The sequence below is a fragment of the Clarias gariepinus genome, chromosome 1 (assembly GCF_024256425.1).
Source record: "Clarias gariepinus isolate MV-2021 ecotype Netherlands chromosome 1, CGAR_prim_01v2, whole genome shotgun sequence".
Taxonomy (NCBI): Eukaryota; Metazoa; Chordata; class Actinopteri; order Siluriformes; family Clariidae; genus Clarias; species Clarias gariepinus.
The window spans coordinates 1,681,365-1,707,452 of NC_071100.1; the positions used below are offsets into that span (position 1 = coordinate 1,681,365).

The 26,088-nt window shown below is 40.3% G+C and overlaps 2 protein-coding genes across 2 annotated transcripts; one reads left to right on the forward strand and one right to left on the reverse strand.

The window, feature by feature from the left end:
* Positions 1–480: 480 nt before the first annotated feature.
* Positions 481–4,975, reverse strand: higd1a (HIG1 hypoxia inducible domain family, member 1A). The gene is made up of 4 exons (XM_053504839.1): positions 4,723–4,975; positions 4,025–4,113; positions 1,744–1,878; positions 481–1,582 (listed from the first exon to the last, which is right to left on the reverse strand). Exons 2-4 carry the CDS (start codon positions 4,101–4,103, stop codon positions 1,494–1,496), a joined length of 303 nt encoding a protein of 100 aa, XP_053360814.1. The 5' UTR covers positions 4,104–4,113; positions 4,723–4,975; the 3' UTR covers positions 481–1,493.
* Positions 4,976–21,897: 16,922 nt separating this feature from the next.
* Positions 21,898–23,425, forward strand: LOC128536542 (atypical chemokine receptor 2). The gene has a single exon (XM_053510626.1). The coding sequence runs from the start codon at positions 22,027–22,029 to the stop codon at positions 23,137–23,139; it is 1,113 nt and encodes a 370-aa protein (XP_053366601.1). The 5' UTR covers positions 21,898–22,026; the 3' UTR covers positions 23,140–23,425.
* The last annotated feature ends 2,663 nt before the right edge of the window (positions 23,426–26,088 follow it).

A 26,088-nucleotide genomic window follows, 5' to 3' on the forward strand; every position in this document is an offset into this window, starting at 1 on the left:
TTGCTCATCAAAAACACTTTATAAAGATCAATCATTATAATTTATTCTTTTTTTTCTCTTACACTTTTCAAATTTATTTTTATTTTGTATTATATAGAATAGAATTGCTAGAAATACTTTTTGCATGCATGGTTTATGCACAGAACTACTATAAACATGTAAAGCTGATAAATGTCTCCCTCTTGTGTTTGACAATAAGATGACTTAGTTTAGACAAATTGTCTAGACAATCTGATCACTTAACCTGGTGACAGTCATGATATTAGTTCCTTACAAATCCTACACATTTATTTAGTGTCTACTCAAATTTGAATATGAATAAATCTACACTATATATATAGTAATAGTATGATTAAACCACAGTCACGCCTATCACCACCAGGAAGTATGTTTACAATGTCCTGGTCTCGCCACAAACCTCATCAAAGTCTCACCGCAGAAATACACCTCGTATCTGTTCCTACCTGTTCACTGTCAAGGACTTACACAGGTTGTGTTTTATTTTCTCATATCTTTATTAAAATACAATTTCTAATAAACCAACAGGATAAACAAACATAACAAGCAAAAATAATCATAAAACTAACACACATTTACTTTAGCCTGTGTGCAAAATATTTAATCTCTACAACGTCATCCTCATTAAATATGCATAAGTATGCAAATTAGACCCTACATTTATATCCAGTAACCTTTACATAACAGTAACCCGTACATGTTAACCTTGTACTAGTGTAGCATGTGTGGTTGGTTTACCAGTTTACCAGTTTTTTTTGTCCATATTAAGGTGAATTTTGATTAAAGACTCTGTGTAGAGCCTGTAACTGAGACGGTTCCAAGTGGAACCACTTTAAGAAGAACCCTTAAAAATTTCAAGATATGCTTTAAAAAACTTTTTTTATTTCTCCAAATAATAAAAAAAGAAACATAAGGCATGTTCTGTACCTGACAGGTCACTGTGATTATTGTAATCCGCATATATCTGCATATCCGCCTGTATTTTGTGACCTCACAAGATGAGTTGGGACAATCCACAACCCTCAGTTTGAGAAGCATTAGCTAAAAAACCATTAAAGGTGTTAGACAGAGCAGATCATAAAGGTTCCTTTAACCAAAGAACCCTGAAAGGAATCCATATATTTAAGAGTGTATGTTTTTATCATTGGCATGTATTTGCATATCCTGGAGCTTGTGTGGAGTTGTGAGGTCACAACACCGCTGCTGATGAAGTTTAGCATGAAGCTAGCGTCAGGTTGATGAGGGCGAGTGTGTTCCCGCCTGCACACTGCTGTGTGGTCTTAGAAATCTGTTTATTATATAAATATAAATTATAACCCTTGTAGATTGTATAAGTTTATACATTTGTAACTAAGTAAAGGAACGTGTTTAAGAAAAAGGTGAGGTCGTCTCTACAGAAGACCTTGAGTGCAGAAAGGAAACCAGAGTAAACTAAGACTAGACTGAGGGTGAGGCTCAGGGGCTCTCAGTGTCTCTCAGGGGCTTTCCTGGGCCTTCTGCTCCAGTGCTCTCTGAGCTTCAGCAGGCTTCAGAATGTAGTCCTTGTACATGGAGTAGACCACACCTGCAAGCACACCACAGGTTAATACATACAATCAATACACAGATACACAAACATACGTGCTGATCAGACCTGTCGACTGGAGAGACTAGGATGATGTCACAGCCATCTAGCCAGCTGTAGTGTGTGTGCGTGTGTGTGTGTGTCCTGGTGTGGAGGCGTACCTAAGGTCATGGCTCCCACCACGAAGCCCTGCGCCGCCACACGCATGTGGATCAGGTGCACCGACATCTTCATACTGCCCCTGGACTTCATCTTATACAGCCGGTGGGCCACGATGGCGAAGAACCCGGCCATGCCTGTGAAGAAGATATCACCCTCATTTTTAACTTCATAATAATCATCACCACCACTATGATCTCCATCATCATCTGCACCATCAATATCATCATCTCCATCATCAACATCATCTACAAATGTGGCTCGGTTTAAATTTTATTTTCTGATAGTAGAAAATTCATTCTCACATGAATCCACATGAAACACCTCAAGCTTGTGTCTAGCATTAAATAATTATTTGCGATCTGAGTATGTTATGACTAATCCCCCGGAAATGCAACAAAACACAAACATATACTTGCTACTTGCTGCCTTTTGTAAAGTGAAAGTGAGTGCCATGTGAGCAGCTTCATTTCACTCATAAATTACTCAGATCAACAAAAAAACAACAACAGAATAATGCACAATATCTGTAAATGACTGAAATGTGGTTGTGAATATGACTTTTAGCAAATGTAAAATGTTCATGTAAGCCCACGGCGTTTTGTGTGAGGAATCAGAGTGTAGGTGTGAACAACTAAGAGATCAATTGAAGAAGATTTCCCTTATTATAACATGTGTTGTATTGTTTTTCAATCTCTCTAAACACAACTCATGATTTTTGAAAATATTCTAGTCAATAAAACTAGTTATTGCATTATGTTTCAAGACATCCTTAATTAATAAAGTCAGAATTAATTGCTGCCTTTAATAAATTCTAGTTTGAGATACTTACCGAAAAGACATGTAATAAATTCATAAATAGGTTGTTTAAAGTTCTTCTAGTTATGGTTAAAAATCAGGGTAAATATACTGGAATGTAGCTAAAAACTGCATTTATAACCCCCCAAAAAAATAAAGCTTTAAGATGACCATTTAATCGTATGTTTGTGTTCATTGGATTAAATAAAGACATTTGTATTAATTATTTATTTGATGTTTTGCTGGGGAAATAAATTTTAGGCAGAGACGTCAGCTCTGTCTTGTTAATTCGTCTTAAAACGAATTAAAACCCCCAATTCGCCACCAGCAAATTAATAACTTTACATCATGAATGAAAGGTGCCAAGAAAAAAAAGCCAAAAAAAAAAAAAAAACTCATGCAAAATATGGCCTTTGTAATCCATTAAACAAATGCACTATTCATTATATGTAAAATACTATTAAAATCAGGGCTTTGAGCAGGTTCAAGGAACGAAAACTGTAAAAATATACTGTATATAGAAAGCAAAGTCAAAGAAGAATCATTATTGATACTAATGAAGAAATTGAGGAATAAATACATATCAGTGTTTACAGTTTAAGCTTGACATGTTTACGAGCTCTGTCACTTGCAGTCAACAGGTGTCTAGGAGAGATCAACACATTACCGGCTTCAGTAGGCACGCAATACCTGAGACTAATACACAACTGCCCCCTACAGGTAAGGTATGTCATGAGTCTGAAAACTTTACTGCTGCCTGCACACTGCCATCATCTCCACCACCACCATCTCTATCATCTCCATCTTCACCACCATCATGATCTACATCATCTATATCATCATAACCATGATCTACATCATCATCTCCAGCATCATGACCATCACCATCATCATTATGATTACCATCATCATCATCATCATTACCACAGTCTCCATAACATCATCTGTCAAGAGGTGGAACTTGACAGATGATGATGTTATGGAGATTCTGGCAATCAGAACGCGATCGATGTTTAAATAACAAACTACATGAAATAAATCCAGATGTTAGAACAAAACATACATTTACTTTTAGAAATAATTGGGATCAAGTAATTTATACAAGACGCAGAATAGGACACTCAGAAGCTACACACCAATTGTTACTATCTAGAGAAAAGTCACCTCAGTGCTCATCCTCATCCAAAAACACCTTTGTCCATCTAACATAATTTATTAGACTGCAATTCTTTCAATTGTTTTATTCTGTTGACACTTTTAAAAAAGGCTTTAAGAAAGTAAATCCAATTTTAAAGTTCTTAGAAGAAATGAATCTTAAACATATTATCTAGTTATAATATTAAATAACAAATACTGACTCTTGCGTTGAACATAGCTGTAGAAGCTGGCATTGTGTTAAACAAGAACGGAAGAAAAGAACGGAAGAATGTGCAGTGTCATGCTTCATGGTGTCATTAACTAAATCACATCTAGTGTGTGTCTCACCGGCAGGGACAAACGGGTTCTCCTTGACCTTCCTGATGAACTTGGACTCCACGTCCTCATCATACGATACAGTGGACATGTCTCTGGACCTGGGGACAGGTGAGGAGTTACAGGTTACTCAGGGTCAGACTGACCTCACACACACACACACACACACACACACACACACACACACAGTGTCACAGGTGCTGCTTCCTGTACTATCTGGTAGTACTGGTATCAAGGTGACACTCTCTCTCTTACACACACACACACACACACAGAGACTGACCTGATTTACTATTTATTAATCACTTCATCAGAGACCAGGTGGTGTGTGTGTGTAATAAATCATTATAATTAAGAATCGGTGTGTGTGTGTGTGTGTGTGTGTGTAAGTAACTCATTATCTCTAATGAAGGTCACAGGTCTAAGGGCTCGAACACGTCACCTGGTGATTCCATTACATTTTAAAATCATTTAAATTTAAATGGAACAGTATAAAATTCAAAATAAAAGTCCATGACACTGCAGTTTATCAGTGTTTTAACCGAGTCAGACTTTTATCTTGACAGCTAACCGCTGAAACCGCTATATTATTTCTGCTTACATTTTAATTCTAAAAACAGACTTTACTTTATGTTGTGTAAAATCTCTCTCAGATTAAACCTCAGTGTAAATAAAATGATTTAATAAGATTTAATAAGAGTGAGCCTGACCTTTGGTTGTGTGCTGCTTCTCCTCCACGAACTGCTGCTCCGTGTACCGGCTTCTCCTGCGCTGCGTGACAACCGCTTCACAGTGACCGCACGACAGGAAGTGACGCAATGACGCACAGGCTTAGGAATGACGCACACAGCGCGTCCTTGAGCAAAGTGTCTGTTACACGGGTACGTTCAAGTGCGGTGCGATTCTGAGTGCTAAAGGGTTTACAGCGAACTCAGCGCCAAAGTTATCTTGTCATCTTGTTTTAGATAATTGCTTATCATGAATTCATGGTTACATTGATGTTTTATTAAATACACAATATGAATTATTTCTGGAAAGATCCATATTAATGTTTTATATAATGACTGTATATAAAGAAATATGTTTATTTTGTTATAATTACCCCTGAACACACTTTATTTTACCCAGATTATGTACTGTACACACACACACACACACACACACATAAACACACACACTTGTTTGCATTTTATTGCTTACCTCACATAAATGTTTCTTTCTTTGTTTGTTTATAGGTCTTGTATAAAAACAAGCAAAACAAACAATCCATTTCTGGTGTTAATGAGATCTCATGTTCTGAATATGATTTTTGCTCCCTGAACTAGAAATCATATCTTATTGAATTAATATATGCATATATAATACTCATGCACTTATTGATATCATATATAATTTCCTTTGAGGTGAATAAAATATCTATCTATCTATCTATCCAAACCTTCATCCCAGTTTTAAATCTGTAAATCCCATCTAAAACCTTATAGCTCTCATTAACACAAGGTGAATGATAATTATTTTATATAAATACATTTATTTGTTAATAACAGGTAGTTTAAAATCTTTATTTTCTTAGTTTTATTAGTCATAATTGCTTTTAAAATGTGAATTGTCAGTCCTAAATATCTTATGCTGAATTTAACCTTTTATTACACTACATAAAAAATGAAGAAGTGAAATACATTTATGAATCGCAAGGCCCTAGTTTAAGCGTATAGATCTGCCTGTACTGTCAAACCGACCACTACAGAAATGTGGAGCAAGCTTGTGCTCATGATATATAGCTTGTAAAATATTTATATGCAGTCTATAATTTTATATGGTGATCAAAAGGCACAATATAAATCTAAGTTAATTAAATGTTGTCTTAATCCAGTCCTCATATTGGTGGCAATAATAATAATAATACTACTAATAATAATACTAATAATAATAATACATTGTTTAATGTAAAAGTTAAATTTTATTAGATCTGTTTGGTGAACAGTGGCGGCTGGTGAAAATTTTTCCTGGTGGGGCTGATGTGACAAAATATTTCTTTGCTTAGTCCAATATAAGAATTAAAATCAACAGTCAGACGATGATTACAATTAACAGTAATGATTTAATCTCCTCCTCAAAATCACCAGTTTCACAGATAAAGTAAATGAACAAATTTCCCTTGTATAATACGCCATGCATTCTTAAGAGAGTATCAAATACAATAATCAACATCAAAGGGTATGATCAGCTGGATCACCTTTCAAGCAAAGTTGCATCTTAAAGTGGTTCACACAAAGAAAAACAGTTTTAAAAAATGCAATTTAACACAACAGTCTAAAACGGGTATATTAATAAGGATCTCACCGAATTTGGTGGAAACTGCTCTTCGCTCGTTAAGTTCGCCATCATTACTCTGATTGACCGCGCCTCTCTCTGATTGACCGCGCCTCTCTCTGATTGACCGCGCCTCAAAAGAAAAAAAAATTAAATCTCGCGGTATTTTCTGCGGCTTGGGGCAGAATTTCCAGCGCCCCAAGACCATAAAATTCTGAGAACCTGATTGGCCGCATATTTATTAATTTACCCTAGCAACAGCTACATGACTGGCTATTTGGCTGCACTCAGGGGCGCTTTTTCTCAGCGCCCCATGACAGAAACGATACAAGTCTGTCTGTGGAAATTCACTGGTGAATGAATGTCACTAGGTGGGAAATGTTGTATATGTTATTCTTATCGCATGTAGGCACATACTGGTGGGTAAACCGAATTTAAAAACTTAATTTGTAAAAAATATATTTTACATTTTTAGCCCCTCTTATCAGGGAGGGCGGTGCCCCAGCGCCCCCTATGGGCCGGCCGCCACTGTTGGTGAATTATCCTGTAGTGCTAATAAATAAATAAATAAATAAATAAGTTTTAAATATAAATATATTAAAGACACTTCAAAAATATAGTTTAAAAATAATTAAGCATATTATTTCATTTAAAATGTATTCATAATGTGTATGAATTATAAGGAATTAGGTAAAGTTATATAATTTTATGTGATTTAATTCAATTCTGTGACATTTAACATTGTAACCTTTAAATGCTAACCCTAAGGTAGATTAGCAGTTAGCATGTTTAAGCTAGCATGACTCAGCGATTTATAACCAATGAACTCAGCTGGCATCTGTAACCGATTACATAATCATAGGTTTCACCCTCCTTTTGGTTACTACAGCATGGTCTAGAGGTTATTATAGTTTACAAGTGTGATGGTGCTGGTGATTATTCAGAAAATGTGTTCATGTCTAACAATTTCTCAATAATGATCTCAATAACGACAGAAATGAATAAAACACCTCACTTATTTGTAAAAGTACAGGAATTGGACGCGCACTTGAAGGCAGCTCAGAGTGTACGTGCAGTTCCCTGGGGTTCTGTCACGGCGCGTGCAGCACGTCTCTGCGCGTGTTTCATAACCGTATTGTACTGTATAATAAATGTATTACATGTTGTTATTATTATCCCACACTCTAGACTTCTTAACTTTAAAACATCCATAATGAAGTCTAACCTGAGAGATGCAGAAAGTAAACACACCCCTATAGCTCTGTAATAAATCCTCAGCACCAGAAGGTGATAAACTTTTTGAGTCAGTGAGGTTTAGTTATTAAATACATAATTAACACTTTTCTGACTTTCCTTCAACTGATTTAAGAGCACGATCTGGCCCAGGTACAGAGTGTCTTCTTCTTCCAGGTACGATGTTCTTCTCTCCAGATCTCAGAAGATCATGTGTGATGTGTTTCAGGAGGCCCAGGGCTCGAGCAGTTCTTGACTCATGTTTTACTCTAAACATATCTATAATTCTGTTAACAGCAGAAAGTGAGGACTTGTGATTTTCTGGCTGTGTGTTAGTGGAACAGTCCAATCACAGAACCACCCATCTAAACAACACTCACATCTTGGCGGAGATCAAATGTTCCACTTCTAGTCTTAAAATACAGAATATTACAACACTGAAAGGAGGAAAAACACAGGAGGTGTAATAATAGCAAAATATTTTGCATAATAATATTTTTTTTTGTTCTATTAATAATTTTTGCATGTAATAAAATAATAATAATCACCTGAATTTTGCAGAGCCTCCGTATTTGGCAAATACAACCTCAGACAAACAACAACATATAACCTATTGACATTTCTTTTTTTCATGATTTATTTACGAAATATAAACCCAAGAAAACAACATATGCAGGCAACGCTAAGCACCACCATGATTCAATAGCCTGTAGATCCATCTTTAGCAGCACTAAGTTGAATTACTGGTTTCCTGTATGACTATATCAGTCTCTCGCATCATTTTGGTCCATTCTTTTTCACAACATTGCTTTAGTTCAGAGGTTTGGACTGCGGTTATGTACAGCTCTCTTAAGGTCCTGCTGCATCATTCCAGTTGGGATGAGGTCTGGGCTTTGATTAAGCCATTACAAAACCTTCATTCTTTTACTTTTCAGCCATTCTGATGTAAATTTATTGGTATGCCTCGGAAAATTGTCCTGTTGCATGATTGAATTTCATCCAAGCTTTAGCTGTTGCACAGATGGTCTTACATTTGCCTCTAAAATACTATATTATACTCATACAACTTACTGACTTCAAGGTGCCCAGGCTGTAAAAAGAAGCTCGAATCATCAACCCCCTTCACCGTCGTGCTTGACAGTGGATATGAACCATTTCTGCTAAAATTCTGTTTGGTTTTCCTCAAACAACTCCACTTTGGTCTTATCTGTCTACACGGACTGTTTATTGTTGCTGGAGATTTCAACCATGCAAATCTCAAGTCAGTGCTTCCTAGATTCCATCAGTATGTGGACTTTGCAACGAGACAGGAAAGCACGTTGGATCTTGTTTACACAAACATCCCCGGCACATATCGGGCAGAGCCCCGCCCCCACCTTGGCTACTCAGACCACATCTCTGTTATACTAATTCCAGCATACAGACCACCACATACAGCTATCTCTGCTCTTCAAGACTGTTTCGAGAGCACTGACTGGAACATGTTTAGAGAGGCTGCAACCTACGGCGACTTCACTGACTTGGAGGAGTACACGTCATCAGTGACCAGCTACATTAACAAGTGCACCGATGACGTCACTGTCTCCAAGAGCATCATCTCACGACCCAACCAGAAACCGTGGATTACTGCGGAAGTGTGTGCACTTCTGAGGACCAGAGACTCTGCCTTTAAAGCGGGAGACAAAGTGGCCCTCAGAACAGAGAGGCAAAGCGCCCACACGCCCAGAGAATTCACAATCACTTCAGAAACAGCGGCGACACACGGCGCATGTGGCAGGGCTTACAAGCCATCACAAACTACAGGACAACATCACCTGCCTGTGACAGTGACGGCTCCCTCCCAGATGCGCTGGACAACTTCTACGCTCGGTTTGACAGGCAGAACGACGTGGCGGCGAGAAAGACCACCCCCCCTCCGAACGACCAGGTGCTGTGTCTCACTACAGCTGAGGTGAGGAAAACTCTACGCAGAGTCAACCCACGTAAAGCTGCTGGACCAGACAACATCCCAGGCAGAGTGCTCAGAGAATGTGCTGAACAGCTGGCAGATGCTCTCACCGACATCTTCAACATCTCTCTGAGCAGCGCCGTCGTTCCCACGTGCTTCAATGCCACCACCATCGTCCCCGTGCCCAAGAAGTCTACTGTGTCCTGTCTCAATGACTACCGTCCCATTGCGCTCACACCCACCATCATGAAGTGCTTTGAGCGGCTCGTCATGCGACACATTAAGACCCTGCTGCCCTCCTCACTGGACCCACTGCAATTTGCGTACTGTCCTAACACTACACTCCATCTTGCCCTTACACACTTGGACAAGAAGGACACATGTGTTCGAATGCTGTACATAGATTTCAGCTCAGCATTCAACACTATCATCCCCCACCAACTGATTGGGAAGCTGAACCTGTTGGGCCTGGACACCTCCCTCTGCAACTGGATCCTGGACTTTCTGACAAGTAGGCCTCAGACAGTACGGATCAAGAACTGCACCTCCAGCACCACCACACTGAGCACTGGGGCCCCACAAGGCTGTGTGCTCAGTCCCCTGCTGTTTACACTGCTGACTTACGACTGTGTAGCAACACACAGTTCGAACCACATCATTAAGTTCGGTGATAGCACGACCGTGGTGGGTCTCATTAGCAAGAACGACGAGTCAGCGTACAGAGAGGAAGTGCAAAGGCTAACGGACTGGTGTAAAGACAACAACCTGTCTTATTTCTTATTTCTAAATTTTGACAAGACAAAGGAGATGGTTGTTGATTTTAGGAGGACACGAGGCGACCATTCTCCGCTGAGCATCAACGGCTCCTCTGTTGGAATCGTCGAAAGCACCAAATTCCTGGGTGTCCACCTAGAGAAGGACCTCAGCTGGTCCCTCAACACCACCTCCCTAAACAAGAAAGCCCAACAGCGTCTCTTCTTTCTGAGAAGACTGAGGAAGGCCAAGCTTCCACCACCAATCTTGACCATCTTCTATACAGGAACTATCGAGAGCATCCTGAGCGGCTGCATCACTGTCTCTCTCCCCTCTATTTAAGACATCCACACCACACGCTGCATCCGCAAAGCCACCAGCATTGTGGCTGATCGGACACACCCCTCTCACACACACTTCACACTCCTGCCATCTTGAAAAAGGTACCGAAGCATTCGGGCACACACATCCAGACTGTGCAACAGCTTTTTTCCACAAGCCATCCATCTCCTCAACAAAAAGGGACTGGCCTGATAAACACACTCACACACATACAAACACAAACATTATCACACAGCTTAACTCAACTACCTCAAAATATTGGGACTGGACTGACTAATCAACACAAGTGCAGACACACTGACCTACACCACCAAATTATCGTACACACCAACCTGTAAATGCTTCACTGTTTACCTCTTTTGCACAATGATCATTACTGGACTACTTTTTGCACTAATTCCTCAATTTTTGCTGCTGTTTTAAGGAATGTTTCAATTCAATTTTATTTTATTTGTATAGCGTTTTAGCAATTTTCATTGCCGCAAAGCAGCTTTACACAATCAAAAGAATTATTTAAGTTTGTATAAATGTGAATTTGTATGGATCAAAATGGTCAGTTTGTCCCTGGTGAGCAAGCCGAGGGCGACAGTGGCAAGGAAAAACTCCCTGAGATGGTAATAGGAAGAAACCTTGAGAGGAAACAGACTTAACAGGGAACCCATCCTCATTTGGGTGAAACAGAAAGCAGTAAATGATCTGCATTTATACAGTGTGTAGGGTGGAAGGCAGTTCAGCTATAATAGCTGATGTTAATTGATGTTAATATGGAGTCCAGGTAGTTATTGAAGACCCAGGTAGACTTGTAAGAAGTTCCAGTTATGAACTATCGAACTGTCAAGTCCCCAGAGAAACAGTTGCCAACACCAGTCAAGGCCAGAACCATTTTCTAGGTAGAGAGAATCATTCCCAGACACCAGACGCATCCCAGAGAGACACACGGGGCATCCATGTGACGAGATCTTCAGCCAGAAGTGTTGCACCAGGATGGGTCAGACAGGTCCGGAGGGCAGAGGGAGTCTGGATCACTGGCAGCTCAGGAACGACATGTGTAGCTCGACAGAGAGAGAGAAAGAGTAAAAGGGGAAGACAGGAGGAGAGAGGAAAGAGAAAGAGGGGGAAAAGAGAAGAAGAGGAGAGATGGCAGTTAGGTATGGTCACAGTCACACAATGTATAATGTGAATGTATATTAACTGTAGAGTGCAAGCAGAGACTCCGGCAGGACTAACTATGACAGCATAACTAAAAGGAAGGAGCCAGAAGGAAACACAAACATGAGGGCTTCCTGACATGTAAAGCAAACAATCACTTCACCGTCAGCAAACCTGAGTGATCAATGAGAGTGAGGAAGACAGCATCCAAACATACCAGTTAACCATAATACTCTACGTTTATAAGTCCCCCAGATCTGCTCCTTTACCTAAGGCAAATCTATTTATAAAAATGCTTGGCTAAATAAATAGGTTTTTAGCCTGGACTTATACACTGAGACTGTGTTTGAGTCCCGAACATTTGGAAGACTATTCCATAATTTTGGGGCTTTGTAAGAAAAAGCTCGGCCCCCAGCTGTATTTTTCATAATACGCGGTACTGACAAGCAGCCTGCATCCTTTGATCGAAGTAGGTGTGGCGGATCGTAAGACACTAGCAGTTCGCTCAGGTACTGTGGCGCGAGACCATTTAATGCTTTATATGTCAAGAGTAGTATTTTAAAATCAATGCGAAATTTCACAGGGAGCCAATGCAGTGAAGATAAGATAGGTGTGATGTGCTCGTATCTTCTGGTTCTAGTGAGGACTCTCATTGCTGCATTCTGGACTAGCTGAAGCTTATTTATGCATCTAGCTGAACAACCAGACAGTAAGGCATTACAATAGTCCAACCTAGAGGTGATAAAAGCATGAACTAGTTTTTCTGCATCGTTTAGCGACAATATATTTCTTATCCTGGCAATATTTCTGAGGTGAAAGAATGCTATTCTGGTAATATTATCTACATGAGCTTCAAATGAAAGGCTGGAATCAATAATCACACCAACGTCTTTCACTGTTGCATTTGATGGAACAGAAAGGCCATCTAAAATTACGGTGTGATCTAAAATTTTACTCCTAGCTGTATGCGGTCCTATGACTAGAACTTCTGTCTTATCCGGATTTAGCAGAAGGAAGTTAATTAGCATCCAATTTCTTATGTCCTGCACACATTGCTCAATTTTAGTAAGCTGTTTTTTCTCATCAGGTTTTGCTGAGACATATAACTGTGTATCGTCAGCATAACAATGAAAACTAATACCATGCTTATTATGTTGCCCAGAGGAAGCATGTAAAGGGAAAAAAGCATTGGACCTAAAACTGAACCCTGCGGAACGCCAAACTTCACTAGAGAATAATCACCATTTAAGTCTACATACTGATACCGATGGGTCAAATAGGATCTGAGCCAGGAGAGGTGTGTACCCTTAATTCCTACTACATTTTTTAATCTGTGAAGAAGAATAGCGTGATCAATGGTGTCAAAAGCTGCACTGAGGTCGAGTAATACAAGCATAGTTACACAACCCTTATCAGAAGCCAATAGGATGTCATTTACTGTCATTTACTACTTTAACGAGTGCTGTCTCTGTACTGTGATGAGGCCTAAATCCTGACTGATACAGTTCATGTATGCCACTTCTATGTAGATATGACCATAGCTGCTCCGCTACTATCTTTTCCAGAATCTTAGAGATAAAGGGGAGGTTTGATATTGGCCTGTAACTGGACAGCTGACAGGGGTCGAGGTCAGGTTTCTTAATTATTGGTTTGATAACTGCTAATTTAAAAGATTTTGGAACATAACCAATGCTGAGTGAAGAATTAATTATTCTCAACAGGGGTTCTGTTATTGCTGGTACTATCAGTTTAAGAAAATGTGTCGGTACAGGATCTAATATACAGGTTGATGAATTTGCAGAAGAGATGAGTGAAATTAGTTCATTCTCTTCAAGGGGAGTAAAGTATTCTAGGTTCTGATCTGACATGGCTAGATTAACATCTGCATCAATTACATTGTTTGGTTTCAAAACCTCAATTTTATGCCTAATATTTACAATTTTATTATAAAAAAAGTTCATGAAGTCCTCACTATTGCATGATGTTGTTGTGGATATTTCTGCAGTGGTCTTATTTCTGGTTAATTTGGCTACAGAATTAAATAAAAATCTAGGATTATTTTTTTATTTTCTATAAGAGTGGAGAGATATGTTGATCTAGCTACACTAAGAGCTTTTCTATAGTTCAGGATGCTCTCCTTCCATGCTATTTGAAATACTAACAATTTAGTTTGACGCCATGTACGTTCTAATTTCCGAGCGGTCTGTTTTAAAGTGCGTGTGTGATCGTTATACCAGGGAGCAAGTTTCTTATCTCTAATAATTTTTCTTTTAACTGGAGCTACATTATCTAAGGTATAACAAAATGTCGACTCTAAATATTCAAATATTATTACTGTGACACACTTGAATTGAGACAAGATAGTGATCTGAGATAACTTCAGATAGTGGAATTGTGAATAAATTTCTTATACTTAATCCGAATAATATTATTAAATCTAAAGTGTGACCTGCTTTATGAGTGGGTCCTACTACACACTGATTTACTCTTACTGAGTCCAGTATGGACATAAATGCTGTTCTCAGAGGGTCTTCTGGATTTTCAAAATGAATATTAAAATCTCCAGCAATTAACACTTTGTCTACAGAAACGACTAGGTTTGAGAGGAAATCTGCAAATTCACTAAGAAATTCAGAGTACGGCCCTGGAGGTCTGTAAATGACAATTAGCGGGATCGACTGAGCTGACTTAATATAGTTAAATACACTTATGTTACTATAAAGAATTTCAAATGAATTAAATTTGTGTCCGTGTTTTTGTACAATAGTCAGATTATCATTGTGAATAACTGCGACACCTCCTCCTCTACCAGTTAACCGAGGCTGGTGTATGTAGCTGTATCCAAGAGGATTAGCTTCATTTAGAGCTACATACTCGTCCTGTTTAATCCAGGTTTCTGTTAAACAGAGTATATCAAACTCATGATCCGTAATAATTTCATTAATTATAACTGCTTTAGATGCGAAAGATCTAATATTTAACAGTCCTAGCTTCAGATCAGAGGTGCCGGCTGCGCATTCGGTGTGATCCAAGTTTGTGGTCTTTATGTTAATTAAATTACTTTCAGAGACTTTCTAAATTTGTTTTTAGCTCGGGGAACAAACACAGTCTCAATATGATGAACGCTGAGTGACGACTCTATGCAGCTAGCAGACGGTTGGTTTAGCCTGTCTGTCTGCTCCCTGGCCTGGGCTCTGGATTGTCATCGATTAACTAGGCTTCTTCTGAGACTATGAGCTATACTACAGGAAATGAGAGCAGCACCCTCCCGAGTGGGATGGACACCATCCTGCCCTAACAGGCCAGTTTTGCCCTCAAAGGTCTTCCAATTATCAATGAAGCCCACGGTGTTTTCGGAGCACCACCTGGACATTCAGCGGTTCAGCGACCATAACCTGCTGTAAGCTATGTCGCCACGTCTCATTGGGATGGGACCAGAGCATATTACTCCATCGGACATCGCCTTTGCTCATTTAAACACCTCTATAAAGTTATTCTTACTAACCTCTGACTGACGAAGGCGTATATCATTAGCTCCAGCATGTACCACTATCTTAGAGAACCTATGCTGTCCTATGTCCGGTGCTCTGGCTCCCGGGATACACCTAACCACTGCCGCTGGCGCCCCTAAAGGCCTAGCTAATTTCACGTGTCTCATTATAGAGTCTTCTATAACCAGAGCTCTTTCAGGTTTCTCAGTGGGTGTTCACTGAGGAGAGCAAACCTGTTGGACACGTAAAGCGCAGAAGAGGTGTGCTCCGGGGGGGTAGACTTAGCGTTAGCTTTGGCTGAACGAGTATGCCGCCGAGTCGTCACCCACTCGCCCCGCTGTGAGGGCTCTAATGCCGGAGTCGGGGGCTGGTTATCTCCGCCTGCGGCACCCAGACTGTCCGCTACAGGAATAACGCTGAATGTTTATGTTTACCCACTACCTTAACACCATATTTTATGTTCTGTTATGTCCTGGTTGCGCACTGTCACTTTGTTGTTGCTCCTGTTTGCACATTTGCACGTGCACTTTATGTTGTCTATAAAAATGTTATACTTAGCTAGTTAGTTGTTGTTAATTTATGTTGTAATTTATGTTAGGTCTCTCTGTCCTGTCTCTACTAGCCAGCTAACTAGGCCTTTAGTTAAGTGTCTCTGTTAATTTATGTTGTAAGTTTATGTTGCATGTAGCACCTTGGTCCTGGAGGAACGTTGTTTCGTTTCACTGTGTACTAACTGTATATGGTTTTAATGACAATGAAGCCTACTTGAACTTGAACTTGTTCCAGAAGCCTTGTGAGTTGGTCAGATCCAGTTTTGCAAACCTCAATCATGCTTCCATGTCCTTTTTAGACAGAAAATGCTTCTTCTAGCAACCCTTCCAAACAATAAGTACTTGTTCAGTGTTCATTTAATTGTGCTGTCATAAACTTTAACATTTAACATCCTTAGTCAGGCCTGCAGGGTCTGAGATGTAACTCTTGGGTTTTTTGTATTTGACCTTGGGGTGAATGTGCTGACCCATCCACTCCTGGGAAGATACACTAGTGAATAAGATTTCTCCCTGTAGAACGCTTAACTGCAAATTGTATGGAAGTGGGTTTTCATAGATCTCTTTCCAGATTGATGTGCAGCAACAGTTGGTTCTATAAGTCCAATTCTTATGTCTTCAACCTCTAGGCATGGTGTTAACACACCAGACCAGCAAACCAGACCAGGTCTGCACATCTGCTGATGATCAGTTAATCAAAGGCGTATTATTAGCAGTGCCTGGCTGCATTTTTTTTTTTTTGTTAAATAAGTAAGGCAAGCTAAAAAAAAATACATTGTAAACAAAGCTAAAATGTTAAAAAGATAAATTAACATTTATCTAGTTGGATTTTTTTTTTCCTGTATAGTTGTTGTTGTTGTTCAACTGAGGTTGGATAATACTAAAACCCGCTATGATCAGATTATTTTTATTATGTTTTCACACAGAAACCCATCGGATTGAAAGAATGGGCACTAACTTTTACAGATGATTGTATGTCTTATGACCTATATTTAAAAAAATCTAAATTAAGTCACAAACCCTTGCGAAACAGGTGCAGGTGATGACCTTACGACGTGGCCTTTTGTCCCAGTGGGCATGGGTGAGTCCTGGGTGCCAATAATTCTGTCACCAGTTTACTGAGGAAAAAAAAGAGTGACATAGTTGGTGACGAGAGCAGGAGATGAAGAGAGATCTGAGAGCTGTGGAGAGACTCCAGGAGGAACAAGCACCATCAGAGTTATAATTTACAGTAAACATGTGCTGGTTAGGCTCCTGCGTGTCTGCTCTACACTGACTGACTACAGACGTTATTACTTTGCAGATCTGTGTGACACAAATTTAATCCATTTGACATTAACTCAGCTTGAGTACCAGATGGCAGGATGTGAATACACACACACACAAGAAACAGAAAGCAACACAGAGCATCTGATAATCACATAAGCACAGCCTGTATATAAACACTCCTGTGATTTTATCATAAAATTTATCGGATTTTCTTTCTGAATTTGTCTACCCCCTGAGGTCATATCTTACGCCACCTGGTGTTGGCCCTACACTGAAGCTGAAGTGCCTTAAATGTAAACTTTAAGTGTTTATTCTTGAGGAAGTTTTATGGCTGCTCCATGTGGTGTTCAGATGAACAGGAAGCTGGAAATTCAGAAATTTGTAGATTTGAATCTTTTTTTTTGGGGGGGGGGGGCGGGGCGGGGTGGAGCTGTGCTGTAATGAAGGACTATTATCTGAGACTTCCAGGAAACTTCATGCTCGCAGGCCTGGAGGACATACAGTCTCATTCCTCTTGAGGTTCTCATGTTATCCCACATACTGTTGCTCAACACCGTCACCTCTGGCTGGCAAACTGATAAAGCTATACATTTATACATTCCTTAACAATTCATATTTATACAGGTGTTTTAATTCTTGCAAAGCTGCTTTGTGATGATCTGCATTATTTAGAGCTCTACACAAATAAACTAAAATGAATTGGTGTTGGTAAACATCCCAACCCCGCCCTCTGATTAACCACACACCACCATCATGCCCCCTGCTTCCTGCCCTTCAGGGTGGTGTAGGGGATAAAAGTGTTGTTCCCTGTTTTTTACTGGAATAACCCCGCCTGCTCCAGGCATCATCTTTCACATGTTGACTGTGTTTTGTTTTTATTACAACTGCTTATGCTAGAGTGTGACAAAAAGGGAAGGATAAGGACAGAAAAATGAAAGAAATGTAAAGGTAAGGAAAGAAGAAAACAAAATGGGTGGAGGAATAGGAGAAGGTTTATGGGAGGAAAAGAAAAAAAATGGAGCTGATTATCGGAAAAGAACAATAAAACAAGAAAGATGTGAAAAATAGGGGAGAAAGAGTAGAATAAAGGTAATAAAGATAAAGAAGTGAAGTAAAGAAGGGAAAGGGGTAGCATGAACAATTGGATAAGAAAGGAAAAGGAAAAGAATGAAAGATGGAAAAAGAAAAAGTAAACAAGAAGGAAATGAAAGAAATGTCAAGTCAAGTCAAGTTGGCTTTATTGTCACTTCAACCACATACAGTTAGTACACAGTGAAACAAAACAATTTTCCTCCAGGACAAGGTGCTACATGCAACATAAACTTACAACATAAATTAACAGAGAAGCTAAACTAGCTAACTAAGAGACCTAGTTAGCTGGCTAGCAGAGACAAGACAGATAGTGTATGTGTGTTTATCAGGCCAGTCCCTTTTTGTTGAGGAGACGGATGGCTTGTGGAAAAAAGCGGTTGCACAGTCTGGATGTGTGTGCCCGAATGCTTCGGTACCTTTTTCCAGATGGCAGGAGTGTGAAGTGTGTGTAAGAGCGGTGTGTCCGATCAGCCACAATGCTGGTGGCTTTGCGGATGCAGCGTGTGGTGTGGATGTCTTCAATAGAGGGGAGAGAGACCCCGATGATCTTCTCCGCTGTCCTCACTATCAGCTGTAGGGTTTTGCGGTCCGATATGGCACAATTCCCAAACCAGACAGTGATGCAGCCGCTCAGGATGCTCTCGATAGTTCCTCTATAGAAGGTGGTCAGGATCGGTGGTGAAAGCTGGGCCTTCCTCAGTCTTCTCAGAAAGAAGAGACGCTGTTGAGCTTTCTTGTGTAGGGAGCTGGTGTTGAGGGACCAGTTGATGTCCTTCTCCAGGTGGACACCCAGGAATTTGGTGTTTTCGACAATCTCCACAGAGGAACCATTGATGTAAAGGTAAGGAAGGGATTTAAAGAGAAGAAAAGGAAAAGAGATAAAGCAAAGCATGGCATTTTTTTCCCAGTGTGGTTTAGTAGTTGTGTTTCTGCTTTGTGGATTTTGGTTTCATGCCATTCACAACTTCCAAACACTCCATGTTGTGCAGCACTCAGGAGACCCAGCTGAAGGCTGTTGAAAAGGTTTTGTGGGAGAGCATGCAGAATCAAGCAAGATGCGTCCGCCTGTTTTTTTTTTTTCTTTTATAGCAAACCTGCAACCACATCTGGAGAAGACACAGAATTCCTGAAACCAGTCCAACAGTTTGGACACTGGACAAACGTGACATGTTTTTCTTTTTCTCAGCCTGTGGAAACACACACACATCCACACATCTGCATTTTCACTAATCCTCTTTGACCCCACTTTGTGTCTGCATATGCACACTGTCTACAACTTATTAAAGTTGGTAAAGGTCTTTGCATATGGAGTTTGCATGTTTTCCCTGTGTTTTGTGGGTTTCCTCTGGTTGTTCCGCTTTCCTCCCACATGAAGATTAGGCTAATTGGTGTTCCCAAATTGCCCATGTGACTGTTGACTGGAGGTCCCACCACGGGGAATATGATTGGAATAAATGCAATGATAATCCCCATTGGCCTCCACAGTCCCTGGTTAGACAACAGCAGTTCCTGTATTCCAACTATGGACTGTGTGCTAAAATACACCAGCTGCTGTCTCTGTTATTAATGAGGAGATTTAGATAAATAAAAGAAAGGTTTTGTCTGTATGTTGGTCAGAACTCACTCTTTCAATAATATTTTTACATTTCATATAGTGGAAGACCCGAAACAAAAAAAAATTTCAGTTTGTCTCTCTGTCTGTCTGTCCATCTACATTTTGTCGCAGCATCACACAACTCTGTCTGGGCAGAATTTACTGAATCTTTTGTAGTACTTAGATCTCTGCCTGAAGTTAAACCTGCACCATAAGTGAAATCTAAAAGTTGAGTAAAAGCGATGTTATGAACAGTTATGTGTCGAATTCACGAAGCTAAACTGAATATTTTTACTGGGATTAGTTCATATTTTCACTTTGGCTGAAATAACAGCGCTGAAGTGGTATAAGTGAATTTTAACACGCTGGAGTGGTTTTAAGACAAAACTTTATCTTTATCCTTTTATCTACATTATCCATTTCTCATCTTTGATTCACTCTCCGATTACCGAACAGGGAGTGTATTTGACTGACGATGAAAGAAGTACAGTGGAACCTTGGATTGTGGGTAACCTGAAAAAGCTAAAATTTTAATAAATTTTGACTTAAAAAATGAGCGTGCCTTGATTTACGAGTACCAGGTATCATCGAGTATCATGTAGCACCCATGTGCTTCTTGTTTTGATGCCTAACATCCCGTGATCACCACTAAGCCAATGTTTTTTCTCTCTCTCGCACTGCAGGATTGTAGGTAATTGTCTCCATGTACTCCCCACGTTCTGTTTACTATAACACTGTGACCATGTTTGTGCACCTAAAGCATCATTTATTTTGTGTTTCTATATGTGTGTGTAAAAGTCCTCCATTAACATGCGCATTTTTATCATAACACGTGTGCACGTGTGTAAAGCAAAAGCAAGTGTTATTAGAGAGGTTAAAGATCCAGTTTCTCTCTCTCTGTCAGACTGCACTGATTCCGTTAATGTGTGTGCGTGCATCATTGGACCGCATTCCCCTTCCCTAACTCCTCTTGCCTTCACACACACACACTCTAATGAAAACCCTGCTCTGTCGCATTTTTTTTCAAAGGTAAAGTGCAGGGGATTTTTTTTGTTGAGTGGTACCCGGTGGGGTCTTCGCTGTTGTAGCCCATCCGCCTCAAGGTTGTGTGTTGTAGCTTCACAAATGCTTTGCTGCATACCTCGGTTGTAATGAGTGGTTATTTCAGTCAAAGTTGCTCTTCTATCAGCTTGAATCAGGCGGCCCATTCTCCTCTGACCTCTAGCATCAACAAGGCATTTTCGCCCACAGGACTGCCGCATACTGGATGTTTTTCCCTTTTCACACCATTCTTTGTAAACCATAGAAATGGTTGTGCATGAAAATCCCAGTAACTGAGCAGATTGTGAAATACTCAGACCGGCCCGTCTGGCACCAACAACCATGCCACGCTCAAAATTCCTTAAATCACCTTTTTTTCCCATTCTGACATTCAGTTTGAACTTCAGGAGATTGTCTTGACCAGGACCACACCCCTAAATGCATTAAAGCAACTGCCATGTGATTGGTTGATTAGATAATTGCATTAATGATAAATTGAACAGGTGTTCTAATAATCCTTTAGGTGAGTGTAAGTTACAATTAAACAAATTCATAAATAAATAAAGTTATATAAAACAGACATTAAAGTTGATAGGCTCATTTAAAAATAGTCTTATTAAAAGGTGTGACATGTTCTGATGTTTTAGATTGTATTTAAATCACATGTACAATGGCAAGAAAAAGTATGTTTTGGATCTTCTTGGTTTTCTGCATTAATATTTCATATAATGTGATCTGATCTTCATCAAAAGTATTGACAAATATAATGTGCCTAAAATAATAACAGAAAAAAAATTATCTTTTATGTCTTGTCTTGTTGAGAACAACCATAAAAACCTCATAGTACCAGTGTGATCACAAAAAAGCTAATTGGAGTCAGGTGAAGATGAGTTTGGAGGTGTGGACTAGAGTGAGAATACACTCATGACTTACATAAAGCTGTGTAACAAGACATGGAGACAAAGTTAGAAATAACTGGGGGCAACTAGGTATTAATTATAAGGGTTCGTTTTTTAAAAAGAAAAAAATTTCTATATATAATTTTGAGACGGATGTTATTTATTAATTTATTTATGTATTTATTTTTTGCTTTGATGTGGAAGTAAGGGCGCTTGAAGAGTTAAATAACTTTTTGTCTTTCCTCCCTCTACATTCTTCCAGTGTGTGTGTGTGTGTGTTACACCACTAAAGCAGAGCGCAGCAGAAGCAGGAACACACACACACACACACAGACACACACCATGGACGACTCGGCGTCTCTCCCCGCGAACAGCAGCAGTAACACCTCGGACTATGATTACTCGGATTATTACTCCCTGGACGCGCTGTCGGACTTCCGGCCGTGTGAGAAACACCAGGTGAAGAACTTCAGCCGTTACTTCTTGCCGGTCTTCTACTCGGTGGCGTGCGCGCTCGGTCTCGCGGCGAACGTCGCGCTGGTGTGCGTGCTCGCGCGCGGCAGGCGCGTGCGGCGCGCGCTGCCCGCGTGCGCGCTGTGCGCGGACCTGCTGCTCGCCGCCACCTTCCCGTTCTGGGCCGTGTACGCGGCGCGCGACTGGATCTTCGGCGCGCACGCGTGCAAGACGGTGACGCTGGCGTACGCGGTGGGTCTGTACGCCGGGAACCTGTTCAGCGCGTGCGCGCCGCTGCGCAGCTGCCTGGACGCCGCGAGCGTCTTCAGGCGCATGGGAGACGCCAGGAAGGACGCCGCGTGCTGCGCGTGCGTGTGGACCCTGGCCTGCCTGGCCGCCGCGCCGCACCTGGGCTTCGTCGAGGAGCGCCGCGTCCACGTCGAGACCCAGTGCCTGTACCGGTACACGCCGGGATGGAAGATCTACATGCGCCTCCAGCAGGCGCTCCTCGTCTTCGGGGTCCCCTTCCTGCTCCTGCTCGGTTCGTCCGTCGCCGCGGTCCTGTGCGCGCGTTCCTCGGGGTGCTCCGGGACGGTCAGGCGTACCGTCGTCTCCACCGCGCTGTTCTTCCTGCTCTGGTTCCCGTACACCCTGGTGCTCGTGCTGCACCTTCTCCACGAGCTGCACGTGGTGTCTGAGTGCGGTGTCAGCCTGCACCTGGACTTCGCCATCCAAGGCACCGAATGCATTGCCTTTTCCCGCGTCTTCATCAACCCCACCGCGTACATCCTGCTCAACAAGCGAGCAAAGAGGGTGCTCAGGGAGGCATGCCAGAGCCCCAGGGAGTACCTGCTGGATGTGTCGGAGAGCACGGACAGCGTGTGGAGTGAGGATGCCGGCGTGGAGTTGAGGGCAGTCCAAAATGACCAGAGCTTCTTCAGTCCTGACTACGAGCAAGGAGGCGCTGAGAAACAAGGATACTTACTACCACACGCCACATAACCTCACCTGATTGCACATTATTCTCTCACGATTAGCTAACACATCTCAGTTTGTGTTTACACTCTTATGCAGAAAGACTTGGATTTTGTAACATCTGACCTGTTGCGGGTTAAAGGCCTTCATAAAGGAACCAACAGTGGGGTCTGAACCTGGGACCATCAGATCAGTAGTCTAATGTCTTAAGTGCTAACCCCAAAAACAGGTTAAACCTACTGTATACATCTAGGCTAAAGTAAACAACATGCTGCTTATCTTTAAGACACATGCAGTATTTTATATGAATAGTTAGCATAACTAAACATAGCCTGTTTATATTTCACCTGTATCTCACTTTATACGTGTAATATACTGTACATACACTTTGTTACATGATTCTGTTATTTGTACAGCACAAGGAAAACCCTGTTACTAAACGAAAGAAATCTGTCTACAACTAATTTAACGCACCCTTGGTTATGTTGTCATCGCTTTTTTTTTACAAACACTAGCGAGAGCACATCACGTCCACTCCCTAAAGTGGGGGTTTCCTCAGGCTATCAAAACATCACTGCCCTCCAGCTAATTTTTTCCTAACTGAGGTTCAGAGTAGTCACTAGAGGGAAACAACAGGCTGACTGCCCCACACTGCACACTAAGAAAGGCATTTAAATCTGCTTCTGCTTATTTTCCAACCTAATATGAACTAAATCATATACGGCCAAAACATGGAATTGGTGCTAAAAAGTCTCACATAGGTCAAAAAGTATATTTTCAAATAGCATCATATACTGTAACACCATTTTCCAAACAACATTGATGCTTCTTACTGCATCCATGCTTCTCTGTCAATATACATACACATTTATATTTACACATAAAAAAACACATTTGCTAATTTGCTATTTCAGGCCTTTTTATGTTTTAGTATCAGTAACTTTTTTAGAATTAAAATCTTTCAATGATCTTAAATGTCATTTAGATGAAACTTGGCCAATTTAGATTTTACATGAAAAAAAAAAACCTGATAAAGTGTATTATTCTAAAATAGAAAAATTAAGATATTGCAACATGAATTTGAGATGGTTATAGACACTGCAGTTTTTAGCTTTAATGCTTTTACCAAAAACCGATGGTGTCCATGCACCAGTGAGACACTGGGATAAGTGCATTAGTGTACAGTATATATAGTGATCATATAGAGAAATAAAGGGAGTTTTATTCTCAGAACCGTGTTAATTCGTTCTGCGTGTTTATCAAAAGTCCCACTTTGACTTCAATGTTGTTCATAAATAAAATTATTAATGTATAAACGATGATAACAACAAGAAGGATTGAACATGTACCATGCTCACTCATAATGCACCATGCTGTACAGGAAGTCACAGGCTTCCTTTAATTGTTACCAACTATGTGTGTTTGACTTTTTTTAGACTACTGCTGTTCAACGATAATATAAATCAAACAGAAGAATGAAATCAATTTGTATTTTTTTAAATTACTTTATCTGGATCTCTTTACTGGAACGGATTTCCTTTGGTGGAATAAATGTCTCATGGTGCATCCTATGGGCGGAGTGTTTATGTTTATCTTTACAGATAATGTGAATGTAAAATGTTCATTAGATAGTCTACAGGAAGAGATATGAAACCAGAAGGTGATCACCATACAAACTTCACCTCCTGCCTCAACTCCATGTGAATGACTCACGCAGACCTCTACACTTCGTGACCTTTTCATGACCTGCCATCATCTCTCTGGCTCACTTCCTGCTTTCTTAGCCTGTTCCTATCTAGACCTTCACTCCCACATCAACCCCTGACAATGGTTAAAAAGATTTTCCCCTGACAATGGTTGAAAAGATTTTCACTTGAACTTTGTTATACTTTTTGCTGCTTAAGCAAAGTTGCAATGACTGAATTGTTCTTGAACTGAGAGAAAAGAAGTGAATCATGGATTTTGTGGTTCCTCAGCAGGCCATCAGGGAAATAACAATTTCCTGGAGCAAAGGCTGTAGCTACGCATGTTAACGGGTTGATAGGGTGCCAGTGGCTTTCATTAGCAGTTGCTTGCCTATTCTGTACTATTGGAAAAAGCATATACACCACATAAAGTGCTTAACATCATCGGTCTTTAATAATTTAGCCCATATACAAAGCATTATTTAATTCAAATTTAAATTAAAATTTTATGTGTCACATACACATACACAGTACGATATGCAGTGAAATGCTTAAACTGCCCGTGACCTTAAAATAAAAGACTATGAATAGAAAATTAATATGAAAAAGAAAACAGAAGGTGAATTTAACTAAGAAAGAATAAAATAACATAACTGTACAGTACAAAATATACAATATAAGAAATATATAGAAAACATATATAGAAAAATAAGTGACAGCTGTACTGTACAGGAAAAAATATACAATATAAGAAACATATATAAAAATATAAAAAATAAGAGACAGCTGTACAATACAGAGATATAGAATTTATGGACTTTTTCTGTGGGAATGAAGTTGTATATAGATTGAATATAAATGGAAACGTCACATATTTAAGGTGTTTAAAGTGACTTGTGCATCCGGGTAACAGAACGTCCAGGGGGTGTGCAAATATGCTTAAAAGTGACATATTTAAAGTGACTTGTGATAATATAACTAATGTTGACGAATGTGTAGTTGTGCAGTGGCCACTAGTGTAAGTGAATGTCCAGAATGTCCACAGGGAGTGCAAAACCATGTGTGTGGATGTGCAAAATGGATCAGTACTGTGTGGTGTACTGATTAAGAGACCATATTGCCTGCGGGAAGAAGCTCCTCCTCAGAGAGAACAGTGAAATGGCTGGGATGGCTCCCTTACGATCTTCCTGGCTTTGGTCCAGCACTGCTTGCTGTACAGTAGATTGAGTGCAGGTCAGGGGGTCTGATAGTTCCTCTACTGCTCAGTGCTGAAGTCCACTATCAACTCCTT